At 38.9% G+C, this 22406-nt stretch overlaps 1 protein-coding gene across 1 annotated transcript; it reads right to left on the reverse strand.

Moving 5' to 3' along the window:
• Positions 1-16986: 16986 nt before the first annotated feature.
• On the reverse strand, positions 16987-18014 carry LOC105444723. Its single transcript, XM_030985022.1, has 2 exons — positions 17810-18014; positions 16987-17541 (listed from the first exon to the last, which is right to left on the reverse strand). Exons 1-2 carry the CDS (start codon positions 17810-17812, stop codon positions 17002-17004), a joined length of 543 nt encoding a protein of 180 aa, XP_030840882.1. The 5' UTR covers positions 17813-18014; the 3' UTR covers positions 16987-17001.
• Between the last annotated feature and the right edge of the window lie 4392 nt (positions 18015-22406).

The following is a 22406-nucleotide window of genomic DNA, read 5'->3' on the forward strand; positions in this document are numbered from 1 at the left end:
TCTAATCTCGCTAGATTTAAGAGCTTGATACTGATTAGTTCAGGATGGGTCTATTCACACTGTTAACATAATCTCATCTCTCTAGATTAAGGATAATTATGAAGAACTTAATTCCAAGAGGAACTAAATCCACTTTGATGAAAATTGAGTTGTTGATATCAGCAATTATGAAAAACGCACCTTCTAATATCGCTTTTCCATAGACGCCTGTACAAAATCTGGTATACAATTTCTTTTTTCTCCAAATTTACAAAAATGGATTTAGCTCCTTTTGGAATTAAACTCTTCATAATATACTGATTGGGCATGATGAGTTCATTCACAATGAAACAAATTTTTCGTGCTTGGCAATGAATCAGTTGGAAGTAATACCGATTGGTTATGGTGGGTTCATTCACACTGCTATGGTTATCCCATCCTGTTAGATGTGGGAGTTGATACTGATTGATTATGATGTGTCCATCATCAATTATTAGCTCATCTGACTCGTTATATTAAGGAGTCGATACGGATTGGTCATCATGGATTCATTCGCACTGCTAAGATCATCTCACCTGAAAGGGATTTGCCCCCTCCCGCCTACCTAACCCATGCCTTTTAGGTTCACGGTTGAAGTATGTATTAATTTATGTGAACTATAAGTAATTTATCATGGATTCACATAATCACATTCAGTCCAAGAGTGTCTTGGTTTGTATTAGCTGGCTTATCTGCGCTTCTATAATCATATATTGGTTAATATGTACATGAATATCCGCACTCGAATCCTTAAATCCAATATATTTTTTCATTAGCTACTATCGTCTATAGGTGTCGTATTCATGCATTCGCCTACCAGTGAGTGTTAACGGTTGCAGAGACATGAACGCTCTTCCGTCTTACCTAGCCCCAAAGGCTTTTCTCGGTTCAAGCTTTATAGTTTAAAAGGTATAATGGTGGTTTACTTATCATAATTATCATATCTTCACTACTATAAAGTGGTGAAGATAATTTCAATGCATTCGATTTCTGCTCTCGCTAAGCTTTAACCTTCTTCTACGTCTTTGGTTTGTTTTTCTTTCTCCCTCATTCACGTATACACACACACACACACACGGACAAAGGCACACACTCCTCCTTCAAATGTATTTTGTAATCTCTCTCTCCATCTCTTTCTCCATCTCTCTATCTCTCCATCTCTCTCTCTCTCTCTCTCTCTCTCTCTCTCTCTCTCTCTCTCCATCTCTCTCTCCTCACCTCTCACCCTACTGTTTAAAACGGCCAATACACCATCCCAAGGTAGTCAAGAGTTCTTCGTACGAATTTTCGGTTGCCAAACCACCGAAGACATGACCTTTTACAAGGACTCTCTGAACAATACCATCAACCCTACTCAATCTATTCCAAATCTGTTAAGATTCATTCCTTGTTGGATTCACCTATTACCGTTAGTCCTTGTGACATGAATTGGTATGGCGGCATGTTTGACGTAGCCAATTACATCACAGTTCAATTGAACTATCCTCAAATCGAGTTACACAATGTTTACTCTCTCAGGACAGGCTGCTCAACAAAATTGCATGCAGGTCTTACCTAACCGATGCCCGTACCAGGCGCGGATCCAGGGGGGGGGGGCCGAGCGGGCCTTGGCCCCCCCCCCCCGCAAAAAAAAAAAAAAAAAAAAAGAGAGAAGAAAGGAAAAGAAGGGAAAGGGAAAGAGGAGAGAAGGGAAAGAAAGAAGAGGGAGAAAAAAAGAAAAGGGGGAAGAAGGAGATCGGGGGCCGAAAGGGCCTTGCCTCCCAGGCTGCTGACCCCCCCCCCCCCAATCAAAAAAATAAGAGAGAAGGAATGAAAGGGAAAGTAAATAATTTCCGAGATTTATCCTCACTTTGTTGTTGGAGAATGACAAATTACTAAACTTACAGCCAGGCAAGAAATATGATTCTTGAGATTCCTACATGTCAGGCCCGAGGTGGGGCGGGGATCGGGAGCCTCGAGCTCCCTCCCCCCCCCCTCACTTTTTTGAAAAAGTATATTAAAGAGAAATAAAATAGGATGAGAGCAAGAAAGAAAGAATAGTTAACTGCCAGTGTTAAAAACTAATGAGGCATCTAAATATGCTCATCTGACCGTGATTAAATGCCTAAAACCCCTGATTTTTTGGGGCTCCGCCCCCTGGAACCCACGCCAAATAGTGACCTGCCAGTGTCATAAAATAATAAGGTGGGGAACCTGAATTCAGACGAGGATTCAGAGGCGAGAACGGTAATACGAATCTGTAATGATTTAATGAAACGTAAAAGCTTCCGCGCTTCGCGCGGGATGGATGGGAAACTAAATTCCGACGAGGATTATTTTCAAGAACTGTACAACGAATCGTCTTCTTTCTCTAATGATTTAATGAAAATTAAAAACTTCCGCGCTTCGCGCGGCAGGGGGGAACCTGAATTCAGACGAGGATTAAGAGTCAAGAACGGTACAACGAATCGTCTTCTTTCTCTAGTGATTTAATGAAACGTAAAAGCTTCCGCGCTTCGAGGATTAAGAGTCGAGAGCTCTCCAAAGAATCGTAATAATTTAATAAATTGTAACAATTTCTTGTGAAACGGCAAAGCTTCCGCGCGAAGCGCGGGAGGGGGGGGGGGAACCTGAATTCAGACGAGAATTCAGAGGCGAGAACGGTAATACGAATCTTTAATGATATAATGTTACCTTCCGCGCTTCGCGCGGGATGGAGGGGAAACTAAATTCTGACGAGGATTATTTTCGAGAACGGTACAACGAATCGTCTTCTTTCTCTAAAGATTTAATGAAAATTAAAAACTTCCGCGCTTCGCGCGGCAGGGGGGAACCTGAATTCAGACGAGGATTAAGAGTCGAGAACTGTACAGCCAATCGTCTTCTTTCTCTCCTAACATTATGAAACTTAAAAGCTTCCGCGCTTCGCGCGGGAGGGGGGGGGGAGGGACTGAATTCAGACGAGGATTAAGAGTGGAGAACGGTACAACGAATCGTCTTCTTTCTCTAGTGATTTAATGAAACGTAAAAGCTTCCGCGCTTCGCGCGAGAGGGGGGGGGGGGGGGGACCTGAATTCAGACGAGAATTAAGAGTCGAGAGCTCTCCAAAGAATCGTAATAATTTAATAAATCGTAACATTTTCTTGTGAAACGGCAAAGCTTCCGCGCGAAGCGCGGGAGGGGGGGAACCTGAATTCAGACGAGAATTCAGAGGCGAGAACGGTAATACGAATCTTTAATGATATAATGTTACCTTCCGCGCTTCGCGCGGGATGTAGGGGGAACTAAATTCCGACGAGGATTATTTTCGAGAACGGTATAACGAATCGTCTTCTTTCTCTAATGATTTAATGAAAATTAAAAACTTCCGCGCTTCGCGCGGCAGGGGGGAACCTGAATTCAGACGAGGATTAAGAGTCGAGAACTGTACAGCCAATCGTCTTCTTTCTCTCCTAACATTATGAAACTTAAAAGCTTCCGCGCTTCGGGGGGGGGGAGGGACTGAATTCAGACGAGAATTAAGAGTCGAGAACGGTACAACGAATCGTCTTCTTTCTCTAGTGATTTAATGAAACGTAAAAGCTTCCGCGCTTCGCGCGAGAGGGGGGGACCTGAATTCAGACGAGAATTCAGAGGCGAGAACGGTAAACGAATCTTTAATGATATAATGTTACCTTCCGCGCTTCGCGCGGGATGTAGGGGGAACTAAATTCCGACGAGGATTATTTTCGAGAACGGTATAACGAATCGTCTTCTTTCTCTAATGATTTAATGAAAATTAAAAACTTCCGCGCTTCGCGCGGCAGGGGGGAACCTGAATTCAGACGAGGATTAAGAGTCGAGAACTGTACAGCCAATCGTCTTCTTTCTCTCCTAACATTATGAAACTTAAAAGCTTCCGCGCTTCGGGGGGGGGGGAGGGACTGAATTCAGACGAGGATTAAGAGTCGAGAGCTCTCCAAAGAATCGTAATAATTTAATAAATCGTAAAATTTTCTTGTGAAACGGCAAAGCTTCCGCGCGAAGCGCGGGAGGGGGGGGGGAACCTGAATTCAGACGAGAATTAAGAGTCGAGTGCTCTCCAAAGAATCGTAATAATTTAATAAATCGTAACATTTTCTTGTGAAACGGCAAAGCTTCCGCGCGAAGCGCGGGAGGGGGGGGAACCTGAATTCAGACGAGAATTTAGAGGCGAGAACGGTAATACGAATCTTTAATGATATAATGTTACCTTCCGCGCTTCGCGCGGGATGTAGGGGGAACTAAATTCCGACGAGGATTATTTTCGAGAACGGTATAACGAATCGTCTTCTTTCTCTAATGGTTTAATGAATCGTAAAAGCTTCCACGCTTCGCGCGGAAGGGGGAAAACTGATTTTAGACGAGGATTAGTGTCGAAAACGGTACAACGAATCGTCTTCTTTCTCTAATTATTATAGGAAACTTAAAAAGCTTCCGCGCAAAGCGCGGGAGGGGGGGGAACCTGAATTCAGACGAGGATTAAGAGTCGAGAACTCTCCAAAGAATCGTAATTATTTAATAAATTGTAAAATTTTCCGCGCTACGCGCGGGAGGGGAAAAACTAAATTCAGATGAGAATTATTTTTGAGAACGGTACAACCGATCGTCTTCTTTCTCTAATAATTTAATGAAACGTCAAAACTTCCGCGTTCGCGGAGGAGGGAGGGGGAAACACGCCCCTCCCTGCACTGACCCCCCCCCCCGCATTACGTCACTGTTGATCACCATTACGAACCAATATTTGGCTCGCATAATTTCAAATTTGGGCCCCCCCCCCTAAGAAATCCTGGATCCGCGCCTGGCCCGTACTCCCAGGTTCCCTTTCTCAACAAAAAGTACAGAACAACTGAAAATCACGAAACTAAGGATGAACTTTTGTGAAGAAAATAGAAGCAACGTTAGTCTCAAAATAGTCTTGTAGCCATATACTTCTACTTCCAACATATTTACATCTCGTCACGCAGCCTTTACCAACCTTTCGCACCACCCTGGAATTGATTCGTCAATCTTATCAATCATTATTACGTTGAACCAATCATTAATGCTTTATCATTATTAAATCACATCTGTGTCATAAAAGAGATTGATTTCCATTGATGTGATCAAATTGACCAGGTTTTTCATTAGAATCCGTTGAGCTCGTAAAAACAGCAGAAGACAATGTAAACAAATTTTTATTACCATTTTAGTTTTTTAAATTATCATTAGTCTCCACTGGCAAAATCTTTTGAAATTGAATCAACTGAATTTGTGAACTTGTTTGATTTTAATAAAATGGAAACTCATGGCATCACAAAATATTTTGTCCTCTGGAATAATTAACTACAAGTATTTTGTTGGCATGTGCTTTTAAGATACACTGGTCCCAATTAAAACTATTATATATGTAAAGTTGTATGTAGTAAAAGGGCAAGCATATGAAAACTTTCTCTTCAGTTTCATTTTTGCAAAAAAAAAAAAAATCACCCATAATAAGAATTTTGAGAGACTGTGTAGTTGCGAAAATGGTGATAGGAGACATATTCATCACGTTTGCTTAGGGTTAGTTTATGAAATTCAATCTCTCGCTTGCTTTAAATTGAATCTGGACTGCGAAAAGACAGAAGTTAATAAATTATTTATTGTGGCCTTTTATATAGTTGCGTTCTTTCGTATAGTTAAGATGACTTTGATAATAAGGATACAACATAGCTTTCGGTATTCCTGTTATCGAGTATTCATATGAACAAAACAATAAACTTGAGGTCTGACACTAACATCAGTAAAGGCTTGCAAAGAACATAGAGCTTAATAATTTATCAACATTTACTGCGTGTGGTTTATCCTAAGTTGGCACTAGTATTTGACGATTCTTTTTTTTAAGTTGTTTATTAAATTCTGAAAAATTGTAATCATAAGACCTAAGATTTTCTGTCTGTTTTTACAAGAACCTACTTTTGTTAGGTAAATTAAAAAAAGGCTGGATCAGGAAAGGGGTAAAATTTGGCCTTATTCTAAGTTTTGGTAGTTAAGGAATCGTTTTATTAGACAAGGGTCATTATTACAATTTGTCTAAAAGGCCACGATGACCTGAATATACGTATTCCCAGCACCCACAAAGGCCTCGATCTCAGTTTTGATTAATGGGGATAACACAAAATAAATGCAGCTTCTCATTAATTCTTTATTAGTGGTTTCAGTGGGTTGATATATTTTGAAAGGTCCTCTGCTGTTTTATGTTTAGGGATGAAATTAGTAATCTAGTGTCCATCCCAAATAGGAGAATCCGTCATTCGATTGTGAGTTTTGTTAAACCCTTAAGTTATCATTTCGCTGTAGTTTCTATATCAATGATAGAATGTTGTCCTCAAACAATACCCAAACAAATCCTGTTCAGCATAAAAAAAACTATTTTTCATTATGTTATTCTGCGTGTTGAAGCAAATATGGGATTCATTACATTCTAGTGGAGTTACCAACTTGCCAATTTCAATACGCTTTATCTTACGATTCAAGGTGTTCTTTTACCTGTTTTTTTAAAACATTTACTTATCATTTTCTTTTCCGAATGTTCTGCTTTCCTTCACAACATCTTGTCACTATGGCCAGACTTCCCTTTAAAGAATGAGAAGTGCAATGTGCCTCTTTACAAAAGAACCACATGCATTCACCGGTGATTTAGATATTCTTTGAAATTTGAAATGCAACAGAGAGTGACTGAAATAGGGCTCGACTCGTCATCATGATTAATGATTAGATTTAGTATCCAATCTAAGTCTGTTCACCTCACCGCTTCTACAACCTCTTTTCTCTTCATATATCACACGCACATGAATATGTGTGGGCGTACGTATGGGTGTGTGTGTGTGTGGGGGGGTAGGTGTGTATATAACTGTGAGTGAGAGCGACAAGTAGACAAGGAGAATGTGTGTGCGTGTGGGTGGGTGTGTGTGTGTGTGTGGGTAGGTGGGTATATTACTGTGAGTGAGGGCGACAAGGAGACTGTGAGAATGTGCGTACGTGTGGGTGTGTGTGTGGGGGGGGGGTAGGTGAGTATGTAACTGTGAGTGAGAGCGACAAGTAGACAAGGAGAATGTGTGTGCGTGTGGGTGTGTGTGTGTGTGTGGGTAGGTGGGTATGTTACTGTGAGTGAGGGCGACAAGGAGACTGTGAGAATGTGCGTACGTGTGGGTGTGTGTGTGGGGGGGGGGTAGGTGAGTATGTAACTGTGAGTGAGAGCGACAAGTAGACAAGGAGAATGTGTGTGCGTGTGGGTGTGTGTGTGTGTGTGTGGGTAGGTGGGTATGTTACTGTGAGTGAGGGCGACAAGGAGACTGTGAGAATGTGCGTACGTGTGGGTGTGTGTGTGTGTGGGGGGGGGGGGTAGGTGAGTATGTAACTGTGAGTGAGAGCGACAAGTAGACAAGGAGAATGTGTGTGCGTGTGGGTGTGTGTGTGTGTGGGTAGGTGGGTATGTTACTGTGAGTGAGGGCGACAAGGAGACTGCTTCTCATTGGCAGCTAGTACTCACGCCGTACCACACGCTGTCCAAGAGACTATGTATCTCATCGATCTCATTCCGTTTGGTGACGGAGAAACCCGGGTGTAAATAAAGGGGCCTTGAGCTGGGGACATTAAATAGTCTTCATTTTCGATTCTATAATACGTAAAATGTAATCGGTCAAAACTTGAATATTTACATGTGTTAATTTCAATTGCTTTACACAAATAACTAAGAAAAATAGTCTAACCTAATTAATGTAGTCTACATTTTCAAGCGTGAAATATACAAAATACGTGTTAAAAGGCCAGTAATGTAACGAAATTAATACTTTCAGCGCTTCGATAAGAGCTATTTCATTCATCTGCACGAATAATTGTATTTCAATAGTCTGAATGTAAATTGCATATATTACGTGTTGTTAGGTAGGGCGAGCCATATTGTTTGTCCTACCTAGCAACATATAATGTATGTAATTTAATTGAATTCTGACTTCTGAGATACATTTATTTGTAAAAGGTATATGAAATAATTCATAACGAGTCGTTTCACAACGGCATATGCGTAAATTTTGTTACATTACAAAAATGGACTATTCTCTTATTTTATACTAGAATGATAGATAAGGAACTAAAAAAATGTGCACTTTTTGAACCGATACAAAAACAAAATCTTTTGAAATCGAATAAAAATCAATGATTAAAAGTTTGTTTCTTTTTTTTAATTGAAAGACTCAAGTCAAGTGTCTACATCGGATTTCCATGTTTAATTATTTTGTTTTGGTCTTATTATTGTCCTTTTGCAGTGGTTAAAAAAAATTGGTAAGCATGGCAATTTAAGGACAAGACATCAATACTAAACGGGTTTAGGCTAATGTTCAAAGAATCTCAGAATTGAAAATGATACATTTGTACAGTCACATCAATAAAACTGACACAACGAACTGACCAATAATTCGCATTTCAACAAAATTTAATGGCCGAAAATCAGTTATGATTCGCAGTTGAGTAGGTTTGACGGTGAGATTGATGAATAACAATGACAAGACATTTTTAGCCTACGATATCATGATTTAATCACGTATTAATAACCCAGTGCCAGAAGTATAAACATCAAATGCAACCAGCTAATAACCATCACCCTAGCAAGCCACGTACGATCTATTGTGACTGGTGTGTATACATGAGCCATACAGGCCATGAATGCCGGCGCCACTCTGCTAGGGGAAATTGATAGGAGCACTCATGATCGGACCAATTTAAAATGTTGTGTCCAGGGAAATATCGCAGCCCTGGAGAGAAAAGATGCGCGAAGACTGAAGCAAAAGTGATAGCAATTTATTTAGCCTAACCCTCCCCCTCTTTAAGCCTTCGATCCATTTTGGTACAGGGAGATTATTCGAGATATGAAATTTAGGTTTTATTAATGAAAACTCATTAACGATACATTTTCTATTTTTTTTCTTACAACAAGTCGTGGCTCATATCTCACTTTTTGCAAGAGCGAAGTCATAATGCTCATAATTATCCGTGGTAGATATAAATATACATGTAGCCTATAGTTTTTTTCAACAGGTGGCAGCTTATGCCTTGCTCTAATGTAGGACATGAATGTATACTTTACATTAATTTGCCTTCCTTCTTCTAGTCTTCTCTCTAACCGATCTCACCCCTCCACACCCTATCTCTCTCTCTCTCTCTCTCTCTCTCTCTCTCTTCCTCTCTCTCTCTCTCTCTCTCTCTCTCTCTCTCTCTCTCGTTCTGCTCCTCTACTTCCATTATGTACATCACAAATGCACTCCCTAAGTTTAATAGCCCTAAGCTGATCTCCCCCTTTACCGTGATGTACAGCTGAATCAAGCAAATCCACCCCAGCCTCTTTCTATCTCTCTCTCTCTCTCTCTCTCTCCCTCCCTCTCTCTCTCTCTCTCTCTCTCTCTCCCCCTCTCTCTCTTTCTCTCTTTCTCCCCCTCTCTCTCAAGCTCGCTCTCTCTCCCTCTCTCTCTCTCTCTCTCTCTCTCTTCATCCACTTGCTCTCATTTCCTCCCTACAAAGTGGTCTAATTTACGATACACCATGAGCACTCCATGCTATCCACAGTCATGACAGTGCTCTTCACTCTATCTTTCATGGATCGTTCTCAAGTGAAATTACAGTCAGTAAATCCCGGCTGAGCCTCGCAGCTGACCCGCGTTGTAAATCCTAATCTACTTTGAGAACTAAGAGCAGGGATAAAGTGCACAAAACGGATATTTTATTCGTGTCCTCCTAAAAGCTTAATCTTCTCAGAGATGGGATAAGCATGGTAATAGATTTAAGTAGATAGGCCGGCGAAGAGGATGCCATTACAATCCCTATTCATTGGTCGCAATTTTCGTCTTCACTTTCGCGCGCTATTTTACCATCTAATGTAGACGAATATTTCGAAAGGTCGTTTTAAGGAGCGAGCGCTTAACTGTCTTTCTTCTCCCCCAAGGCAACTAGACGACGCGAGGTTATAAAAGATATCTTCCTGTCCTTTAATCATTACTGGGAATGTGCTTATTTTGATGGCACATCTGCAAAAGGTTGCGCTGAAGAAATACACTCTTACTGTGCTTGTCACCTTCTTTTGCAGTTTAACAATTTCAACCATTTCCACCTGCCTTTGAAACACAGTGGTGTCCACGTTATGAAACAACTTGAACTCAATTTGAAAATGTCAAAGTGAAATACATTCAAAAGAAACGTGATTCAGAAATCGTATGTACGAACTTAACATAATATACCTAAAAAGTACAATGTGATAAGAACTTAAGATTAATAAATCAAAATATATATTTAAAAATATCAAATTATACACCTTTCGTGGCGGGAATGACATGATGAAACATACAACAATCAATGTTCAAATATAGTTTTCCAAAATTTAGAAGTGTTTATAGGATTCACAGGAGAAATATAGATGAAAGTTTGATATCATTTGTTTTAAATCAATGATTGTATTGTTTTAGATAGGACTCTGAAATGGATCTTTCAACATTATAAGTTATATGTTATTTTAAATAGTGTCTTTCAACTTTCGCCAACAAATTGGTCTCAGTAGCAAGCTCGCTGACTTACAAGGGAGCAAACCCATATTACAGATGATTTCAAATAATATTCTAACTTTCATTACACATAACATTATTTTATATCTATAGCACCATTGGTGAGTATTTCACTGAGGTCCAACCTTTCTTTGCTCAGGCCCGCTAATCATCAGCAGCTCAAATTGCAGAATAATACAAGAGACCAGGAATGGTGAACTAGTTTTATGTTGTCATATCAACCATTATATAGAACAAGGATGTTGCAAGCATTGAGACTGATTAGAGTATAATGATGGGAAAAGATCAATCTCGGAAACTTTATACTCTATATACAAAAATAGCTCCAAAATGATTTCCCATCTGTTCGTCCATTTTTTCTGTCTTCATCTAGAGAATCTGAAACACCACTTGAAGCCACACACAACTAGCCTACACAACAGACATGCCCCTGGCTTCCTGGTATCACGACGAGAGGCGATGGATACAATATTTCATTATTACCATGGCAACAGAGATGTCAAATAATTATCGATTTATCACAGGTAAAATTTCCAGGGCATGTCTTCTTGTTCGTTCCTCTAACAAAGAGTAATTTGCGTTCCCTCCCCATCACTCAGTGTCACTATCATACAGCCATCATCGAAGAGGCACATAGGGCAATTTCCCAATAAATTGTCAAATGCATATTTTATGTCCCAAAATCATCATAATATTGCTCTCGGCAACCAGAATAAAAAAAATATTTTACCGCTATATTCTGTTCGCGTGATTTTAATGGTAACTTGTAAAGCTTTAAAACGAAAGGTAATACATGTACAAGAATCGTAATTTGGTGAGACGACATATACTGTAATATACTGAGGCACAAACATGATTGTGCACATATGAAACATATAATATGTATCATTGCAAGCAACAACAAAAAAGTGAAATAAATAAGCAAATAGCATTGGCAAATCTGAAATAAATGTATTTTTTAAGAAAATGAGAGATGAACTTGAATCAAGGTACACTGTACTAACCCAGAGCTTTTCGTATTGAATAATAATTTTCTAAATCTTCGACTGTGCGTGCGTACCAACCTCTATGAGCAGACCTGGACGTGCCTTAATAGCGAAATAGATGTCTTTTATGGATGAACAGACCTTATAAACTAAGATTTAAAAGGGGAATTTCAATTTTTAGGAAAAATAGGTGTATGACGCAAACGGTTAACCTCATATTTTCTAGGACAGAGGTCGTGAAAAGTCGTGCTGGACAATCTTCTCCCTTCTATCGTGTCTATATGAATATAGAGACCTACTGAAGTGTCTCGAACTCATCCATTTACATGCTTCATTACAAAGTGGCGGGTGATACGCTTTTTTAAATATATATTTATCCAGATTAATCGTCCTTGATGGAATCCCAATCCTAGTGGGTAAATTTATTTATTGTCGTATTGTTTTATAGATCAACTAGTTCTTGTCAATATTTCCGGCCTCTCTTAATTTGCACTGGAAAGTATGTGTTTATTATAACCACGGTGAAAACCCACTTTTAAAGGGGATTGTAAGAGGCATACAGATATTGCATTGTAATAGAAATAAAAATTTCCCTATATTGGCCTACAATTGGTTAAACAAAAGTCTTTAAAAAGGGCACGATTTACTCTTCAAAACGTCTTTAATCAAAATATCTCATAACCCTTAATGATTAATCAGGACGAATAACTGTTGTCATGGATATTGTTTCGGTAGGTCACGAAATGAAGCTTCTATGGCTTGACATTTGGGTCTAATAAGCTTGTACTCGATTTGCTATTGAAAGAAAAGTGTCGAAAGTAGTGAACAGTTCGTGATGGCCAAGAAATGAACTCAAACGACCCTTTTTCAGGGAACTGACGATGTGTTATATTTATTATTATTTACAATGGGTCTCATCTCTGAAGAAATATCCACCGCTGTTGCCGTTTTCAGTTGCCCATTGGATATATAATAACCGAGATGATCAATGTAATGGCATAGTCGTGTTTCAAATCAGAGGGTACCATGGATGGCGACACAACCGCTAGACACGAAGATTGTTTATTGATTCTTGTTTGAGATATTCACTCTCACAGATTCTGATTGATTTCAGCAATATCAGTGCGATCATGGCGCTCTCTTCTCCATAAATTAGAATTCCCGCGGATTATTTCCTGTCATCAGTCTTGATAGCTGGTTGCCATCATACTAAGATACACTTTGAAAAATGGAAAGGACGATACTTGTCTTTCCAGAGCGAACATTTTAATTGGAAATATTGATGTCTTCAATCTTTTTCGAAGATCTGCGTACGTGGGAGAGAAAGAGGGGCGTGTCTCTCTCTATCCCTCAAGATTTGTCTCCATCCCATCGCGATATTGTCGGCAACTAATTACTATGGATCATGTTTCCATTGGGACATTCAGCGGCGACATGAGCTGTCTCTATCATGTAATGTTACTCTTTTAAAAAAGGCGAAATAAGCACGGGTTATAAGAGGATGTAAATATAGGAGTAAATATAGGAGAAAATATATCCCCCCCCCCAAAAAAAAAATAAGCATTGTTAATTTTCCAATAAAAATGTGGCAGCGATGTAAACGCTTTCGGTCATCCTCCGCTTCCCCCTACGCTTGCTCGGTCGCCCCGCTTCCTTACATGTACAACTAGATTTAAAGCACTGCATTAATAGTCTTGCGATTCTTTATGTTTGATCATAACGCAGGTATAGCATTAATTGTGCGAATTACCAATTTCAGTAGGGCCTACCGAATCACAAAATATAGGACTGGTGATATTAGTACAATTCAAATCGTGTACCTTGTCAATGTGTACTTCATCAATGTTTCGTCGGTAGCATACAAAGTTTGATCTTCCTCGTTTGGTTGTTATGTTCCCTTGAATGTTGCGTTGTCTGGCTCTTGCTCCCCCTTCAAATAAATGAGAAGAAAAAGCTGACTTTTTTGGAATAGAAGCTTTCGCCACCCCCTCGAAAAGTTTATTCCAGAATAGAGCCTCCTCGCCGAGTCGGTTCAGCTCCAGTAATCCAGTCATAATCTGTATAATTCTCATTTCTACCGATGCCTTCAAAATTGACATTTGAGTATTATTTTGCCATCTTAAATTGAATTTGACACATTTATCATTTCCGCCAATCTTGTAAATTATTGATAAGCCGTTTAGATTAGTAATGCAATATACGATTAGTTTGATCAAATTCAGTGAGGAAATATTATGACGCTAAGCTCTTTTGCTCTTCAGTCTATGAAAAATTCATGATTTTGGCGCGTAAAATACATGCCACACACCTTCAGGGTTTTTAATCTTGCATCATTTACATAACTATTTTGGTCGACATTTTGCTAAATAGTTTCAACGATGTGGATATATACAAAGGGAAATATAGAAAAGATATCGAGTACGCTTTCAAAATACTCGGGTTAAATTTTAAAGAGTTTCTCTCCCTTTCAATTTCTCTCTCTTCATCTCTCTCTCTCTCTCTCTCTCTCTCTCTCTCTCTTTCGCTCTCTTCTATCTGACCATGTTATCGCAATTTTCATCGATGCTTTGTATCCTGAACTCATCATAATCGGCATCATCAATTAAAGGAGAGTCAACATCGGTTTATTGCTTATTAACGTTGTGAATTAATTATGCATGTTTACGCCCATCTGATGATAATCGCTATTGAACCCAAACCTAAAAACAGTCCTCGCAATCGTTTACGGGTAGGTCTTTAGGCCTGACAGCCAGCCTTACGTACTCGCGTAGATGAGCCGTACGTAGTATAGTGCATCCATCATCATGTCTGCAATTACCAGTCACATCATCAGTATCTAACCCCCGGGGTATACCGACTTAGAATCATGGCATGGCCTGGTAAATACAGGGGGCCGTTACGGGGGCAGCAGGGGACAATTGGCACATTAATTTGACTTACGTCCACCCCCACAAAAATGTATTTTTTCTCTTATTGTAATACTATAATCTTCGAAAGTAAAAAATTAATCCCCCTTTGTTTGTTCGTCTTTGGAAAAACATGCCGCAAATAAATGCTACGATAAAAACAAAATTGATTATATTGAATCCTAAAATATGTGCAACTTTGAAGAGTGCAATAACTTCAAAATTATACTTTCATGAACCAATACCGAAAACTACAAAGTAAATGCTACAAGAAAAAAGGGCTATAGAGTATGATGAGATCGTAAGTGAAAAAGAAACATGTCGGTGTATGTCCCGATTATGCCTGTTTATACTTTTTGACCTTTTATTCTGCGTAGAATTATGGCTATTAAAGAGTCTCCACTTACAGTGGATGACAATGCCAGGAAAATTCATTCCAATCAACTCAAAATTTGAGTTTAGATTTATTCAGAACCTTTGATGACTGCTCCGATATTTAAAAAAAAAAGTGAATTAACCAGTATCATTGTAAATTCAGGGACACGTAAATTGTCTACAATATTTTGTCAACCATTTAAAAGTCCCTGGTTTGTTATACCTCAGTATTTAACACCGCCAAACCGACTACTCTGATTCAAAACTTACTCTTTGTAACTTTTTGTTCGGTCTATAGGCCCTGTTTCATAAAACCTGATATCAATGACAAGTTATAATATTTGTTATAAGCTACTGAAATCGTGGCATTTGATTGGTTGAGAGCAACTTTGTCATAGCATTTTAGAATTTTTAATTGATAACAATTTTTATGAAACAGGCCCCTGAGGACTGTTTTGTATCCGTCTCGTAGGTGTGAATGTGGTATAACTTAATTAAATATACTGCATCCTCTATTCAATGGTCATATGTCGGGAGAGCCTGTGCATACTGGAATTTCTTATATGAGTAGACCAGTCCACAACTATGTATTCAAAGTTATTGATGCTAATCGCTTCCGAAAGCCATCGAAAGCCCAGTTCACGAGCTAAGTAAACTATATTTACCCCTTGTATTTCCATAAGTAGTTAATAGTTGTATAAACTAGTTATTGCTTTGTCGGACAAGCCTCCGACAACGACGTGAGCATTATTTACGATGATTGTGATAGACACATGTGTGAAATTCGAGTATAATTATGCCTATTTGTGAAATAGTCTATTCTCTCATGACTAATGCACATGCAAATTATGTTTGTCCAGCTTCCTCTGGCTTTCAGTCATGAATAATTCGAGCTTCGTACTTTCCTCCTCCTCCTCCTCCTCCTTTTTCTTCATCTTTTTCTTCTTCATCTTTTTCTTCTTCTTCTTTTTCTTCTTCTTCTTCTTCTTCTTCTTTTTCTTTTCCTGTTTCTTCTTTTCCTTCCCCCTTCTTTTTCTTCTTCTTTTTCTTCTTCTCCTTCTCTCCTTCTCTCTAAACACAAAGTCTAGATCGCTTAGGAGTTCAGTCTAATATCCTCCCTTTTTAGCCTCATGTTTTATTCACCATCTTCAGGTAGTCCATGCCATATAAAGCAGGTGATGTAAGGAATAGGAAAGTGCATTACCGAGTTCGATTACCCAAGGCATACTCTTCAAGAGGTTGACGAGATGGGGAAATAAGGAGGTTAAAGCAGGGGCATGTCCAGGATTTTCTAAAGGGGGGGGGGGGGCGACATTCATTTCTCCAGGTCCTAGGGGAGGGAGAGTTCGTAAGAGCCCCCTGAAAGATTTCCCGCATGTCCCCCCCCCCCCCCACCAGGTATTACTTTCTAGCAAGAACCACATAAGGCCTCTCCAGACTCTTAATTGCGTGGAGCGCGGGATGGGGACGAGTTTTGCAAACGCATTTCAAATAAGAGAGAAAAAAGGACCAAATGCCCTTCTCTCTTAACACTACAGAGTATTTGAAATGAACTAAATGAAAATTGTCACTAGTTGATTTCTCTGTCTCTCTCTGTCTCTCTCTGTCTCTCTCTCTCTGTTCTGCCCAAGGGCAAGCCATCTTGATAGTGCTTTCTCAATCCCGCTCTGTCTGTATGTCCCAGCCTTCCTCTTCATTGCCTTGTTGTGTCACCTATCCAGTCAGAAACCATCCCCCGCCTTGTTGGTCTATCTCATCCCTTCAAGTACCCCTCTAAGTATGTTATTCCCCAAGAAATGTGTCCCATCCTGCCCTTTGCTTGGCGTTTTCCTTTTACCCTTAACACTTTTTAGTACTTTTATGTTATTGAACTCCAACAAAACCCTTCCAAATATTCTCCACATCCACACAACCAGACTGTCAAGCATTGTTTCTTCGTCTCTCTAGATTCATACACAATTATATACAGTATACTTTAGTTCAGTTTGAATGGTTTTCTACTCTTATTATTTCACAAGTTTTCACACATACACACACACAACAACAACAACACAAAGGTAGTTTCAATTTGAGTATAGCATATCCAGATTTATTTACAAGGATATAATTGAGTATTTGTCATTTTTTAAACAAAAATATATCGGAGGTTCAATTGTTAGAATCCAGTTTGAAGGCGACCTCAGAAATGATTTCATCTAGAAAAGTTGTTGCAATGATAAAATCACTTTCTATTGTTTGGTCTCTACCATTGATAAGTTCGTATTCATCTTTGGTGAGGGAGAGATCAAGTATGACGTCACTGCTGTCGTCATCGAAAAGATCATGGGTGTGGTATGTCAAATCGGTGACTGTCGTAAACGTGTCGTTATTGTCTTCATTGTCGGTTGTAATGCTGGACACGTCTGTAAAACTATCATTGTCCATTTCGTCCATGAATCTGATCAAACTAGAAGTAGTGTCAGATAACAATGAATCGTTATCATCTTCATGATGAATCTCGATCAAGACTTCGTTATGGAGTTGACAGCAGTCGGATGCGTTATCATCGTCGACGTCATTGTTATCGCTGTCGTTTTGCTTTGAAGCGATGATTGGGTAATACGTGATGCTTGGGAAGCCCTCTTCCGAACTCCACAATGATGTCGAGTCACTGAATGTATCGTTGATATTACATGTAGTAGAGTGGAACTGTGTTTGAACAAAGAAAAGGAATTGTATGAGATGAGAGCTGAATATTGTGTAATAGCTTTAAAATTGCATACAGAGAGGCGGACAAACCAATCCGGAGAGAGAATATTGTATATTCGGAGAGAGACGATTAAAATAAAAATCTAATTAAAGCAGGAGAACGAAAGGCGCGTGAGAGCAAAAGAATGATTTAATTCCAACTATGATTGTCATGGTTGAATAGAACTTTTACGAATATTGAAGAATTGGGTTTTAATAGAATTCTTACCATTTTGAGGGCTTCTGCTGTCAAAACATTACTTCGGTTGGCAGTACTGTCATCCTCGGTGGCTGTAATCAAATAAATACCATTCAAAAAATAAAATCGTAATTTTCAAAGTTGCTATAGAAAAATAATGATAGAACAAAGATGAACAGTGAATGGTGGTCAAAAGAGTACCACCCTATTTTCGGGTCGTGCTCGATGATGCTTTGGAGTTTGGTAACTACAGAATTAATCAATCTGATTTACATTAAGACACTGTTAAAATGTAAATGTGTTTAATAAGGTTATATGACCATTGGGGGAGCTTTAGGAAAATATTCCTACCTGACAAGAGACAACACAGTCTCCTCATACTCTTTCCCATTCTCTTTCGAAGTCGGGCGAAAAATCGTCGCTTACGAGAAGATCGGCGAGCCATTTCTCTTTGAGATATAAAGACAGGAGCAGAGCAAACGTCTTTAATGCAAGGGGAATTCATAAAGAATGAATCTCTTGTAGGTAATGCGTTACTAATGTAAACACAAAACTTGCGCATTTCATTGTTACGTATGATTTTGGAGTAGGATTTTAGTAACGCGTGCCTGATTGGTCAAAAGTTTCTACTCGAACGCATTGGTGATGAGTATACATTATTACGTAGGTCAATGCGCGTAAATGTGTGAGAGGGCTTTTCCTATAGGTTGAAGTGAATGCACGCGATGACCTCACAATATGATTGTGTAGGTTTTGTCCCTTATAAACTGCCAAAAGCATGAAAGACAGTGGCGGCAGTGACTGCGGGGGGCAGAGGTGGTACGTGCCCTGGCGACCTTTAGATGAGATGAACAAAATCCGCAAAAAAACTACAGGTGCAAAACACGAAGAAAAAAAAAGAAAGGAAAGGGGAGAAAGGGAAGACAAGATTATTAAGATAATAAGGATTATATGCGCTCCCAATACGTTAGGTAAATTGCATCAGAAATACAATTTTGTATGGGTTTACAATGAGATCTTTTGCTAAAACTCAGTCGCTTCACTCTCTCACATAATTCTGTTACACTAGGATCTCGTTATTGCGAAACCCAATATAGTCTACAATCGGTGATTCTAGATTGATCATTTTTTTTGGTTTTTAATATAATTATATCTTGTTGCTTTGCCCCAAATTCGCCAAAAATTTGATGGCAAATTTTCATTTAAATTGTATCATAATGTGAAAGAGGACGTCATTTAAGATACACTTCTGGAAAGATTTCCCCCAAAATAATGTGTTTAAAGTCGAATATTGATAAAAGAATACAAAATTTAGGTTCTCGCAGTAAACATGAATTTTGTATTTTAAATGACATCCATTTTTATATTATGAAACAACTTAAGTGAATTTTTGGCCATCAAATTTGTGGGGCTCCCAACATTTTAGAGGGGCTTTAACTACGGATTTGAGCTGGCTACTCAGGCCGGGTTGACAATAGACCGGTTTACTAACTAATACCCCATTCACAGTGGCCTCAAACACCGCGACAGCAGCGGGACTGTCCCGCTGCTGTCGCGGTGTTGTCTTCAGTGTGAAGGCTCGGACCCGTTATAAACTATCGCGGGATAACACCGCCTAGCGATAACGCCGACACAAACTATCGCTAGGCACGCCTAGCTACAGCAGCGGGACAGTCCCGCTGCTGTCGCGGTGTTTACTCAGTGTGAAGGCTCTCCGCTATAACACCGCGACAAACACGTGTGATTTGTTTACTTACCTATCACTGACCTCTTTTCTCCAGCAATGGGGAACATAAAGTGAAATAGAAATAAAGTAACCAGTGGATTCAAATTTATTTTATTATTATGTAGATATTATAATTATCCAAATAAAAATATTTCACACTTCAAAAAATTAAAATATTCTGACTGGAAGCAATAAAAATGCTAGTTTTTTAAAAAGTAATATGATCGAGGATACAAAAAGCTAGCTACATGAGGAAGAGTGTGTAAAGTACAGCTAGCGCGCGCAATTTCAAGCAATCGAAAACCCCGCGCTGAAGTATTTCCGGTCATATCGGGGTCACTCGCGGGTCATGAGCCATGCATACACGTGTTTGTTACGGAGGTAATAAAAATCACCCGCTGCAGCGTGAATGGGTACATGATATTTATCCCGCTGCTGCAGCGGGATAACTTTTCTACTGTGAATGCATTTGTAGCGGTGTTATGGCGGTGTCGCCGCTCCGCTACAACGCCGCTACAAATTTCAAAACCACTGTGAATGGGGTAATATTAAATGTATGGATGTTTTTACTGGGGACCTAGTGACATGTTATTTATACAATACTAGGAATCCATGTCGGGCAATCATTGGGCAAGCTTTCAAGCTGTCAAGTTTGTTTAAAAAGTATGAATAAAATTGTTATACAGTGCGTCCCAGAAAAAACGAAACCGAGAAGTATCGATGTTTTATCATAACTTAATCACAACCATAATTAATGAATGATACTTATTTGGAAAGCTTAGAGTCTCCTCTTTCAGTTAATGCTACTCACGTGATGTATATATTTTACGCATGATTGATTAAAAGCAATTTGAAGGAAGGAAACCAAAAAGTAATTTGGCGGGCGGTATCTGAATTTCAAAGAAAAATTCATATTTCTAGAAAGTTCATTTTCTGCTCTTTCATATGATACCCCAATCAAGAAAAATGAGCCAGGAATAACAAAGTTCTGTTTGTTTAAAGTAGCCCTTACATTTTCATAACTTTAACAAACGAATTCGTTTTCACTGGGTGCCTGCCGTAGCAAAAAAGCAGATTTGACAAAAGACTTAACTCCGTTTCGTTGACAATCAGCCATACATGAAGACCCTCGTCTACGGCTGATTGTCAACGAAACGGAGTTAAGTCTTTTCTAAATTTCGTTTATTGATACGGCAGGCAGCTAGTGAAAACGAATTCGTTTAATACAATTATGGAAATGCAAGCACTACTTTAAGCAAACAGAACTTTGTCATTCCTCGCTCATTTTTTCCTGATTGAGGTGTCATAATTATGAAAGGGCAGAAACTCAACTTTCTATAAATGTGAATTTTTCTTCGAAATTCAGATACCGCCCGCCAAATGTCTTTTTGGTTTCCTTCCTTCAAATTGCTTTTAATCACTCATGCGTGAAATATGCATTATCTGAGTAGCATCACATGAAAGAGGAGACTCTAAGCTTTCCAAATATGTATCATTCATTAATTATAGTTGTGATTAAGTTATGATAGAACATCGATACTTCTCGGTTTCGTTTTTCTGGGACGCACTGTATATTAGTCGGCCGGTTTATTAACTTGATAGCCTTTACCGTGTGAGTCAAAACAAAAGTTTACACCTAGAAAATTGCTAATTATTTTTAAAAACATCTATGAACAATAAATTATTATACATCTTATGAAAGAGTTTTTATCCCAAATCATTTAGTACCATTTTTGTGTGGTATGTGTTCACGCTTGGGTGAACAGGTGGCATTGTTTGCGACAGTGCAAAAATCTACTTGCGCCAAAGTGATGCCTACAGTATGTATTATGTTGGGATTGGCAGAGTGAGAGACTGGATTGAATGTATCAAATGAAATGCATGGCATATGTTTTTTGCAAAGGGCAAAGTCCCACACACCCACACACGCGCGCACAAATGTTCATTGAAATTGAATATTCGATATTTGATATGTGTGGCATGATTAATTTTGTTAGGGATGTTATTTGGATCTGCAAAGACCGAATTAATACCCAAATCCCAATTGTTTTGTTCAAACATCACAAAGGCAACTTTGGCGCAAGTCGATGTCTGCACTGTCGCAAACAATGTCTTCTGTTCATCCAAGCGTGAACACATACCACACAAAAATGATACCAAATGATTTGGGATAAAACACTCTTTCATAAGACATATAACAACTTAAAGTTCATCAATGATTTTTTAAATAATTAGCAATTTTTCTAGGTGTAAACTTTTTTTAGACTCACATTGTAGTTTCATTTCCACTAGGAATTTATATGTTAATGGCACACATGTGGTGGGGTGAATGATAGAAAGGCAAGTTCAGAGAATGAGATGATTGGGGGCAGAACAAAAAGGAACATAATATCTATTCCTCTTCGACTTTGATCCAAATTTGAAGTTTTGACGATAGATGGTTAACATTAAACCAAACTGTTGAAGGCTATGGACAATACAATCTGAAATATGCTTATTCCTTGTAAGTGGAGGCATCTTATATGCAATATTCATAGAGAGATCCAATTTAAAGGTTAGATACATGTAAAACGCTCAGACAGACAAAGCACAAAAGAATACAGATGTTCATTTAGTACACCTGAAATAAATAGTTTTATTCTCATCCTACTATGTACATTACGAGTATATCTATATAATGAGCGGACACGACTGTGGAAATAGCATCACAGTGGACAAAATATGTTAGTAACTTCCAGCACCTTTCAGCCTGAATAGGTATTGGTCTTTTCCTTAAAGGTAGATTATAAAGAATAGGGAAATGTATTCCTTTTGTACAGTGTAATAATCTCAATCCAAACTGATTAGTCTATGCCAGTATATCAAAACAAATGTTCATGTCTTAAAGTGGACATGTTTTCA

This window comes from Strongylocentrotus purpuratus, unplaced genomic scaffold (genome assembly GCF_000002235.5).
Source record: "Strongylocentrotus purpuratus isolate Spur 01 unplaced genomic scaffold, Spur_5.0 spur5_scaffold_14, whole genome shotgun sequence".
In the NCBI taxonomy this organism is placed as follows: Eukaryota; Metazoa; Echinodermata; class Echinoidea; order Camarodonta; family Strongylocentrotidae; genus Strongylocentrotus; species Strongylocentrotus purpuratus.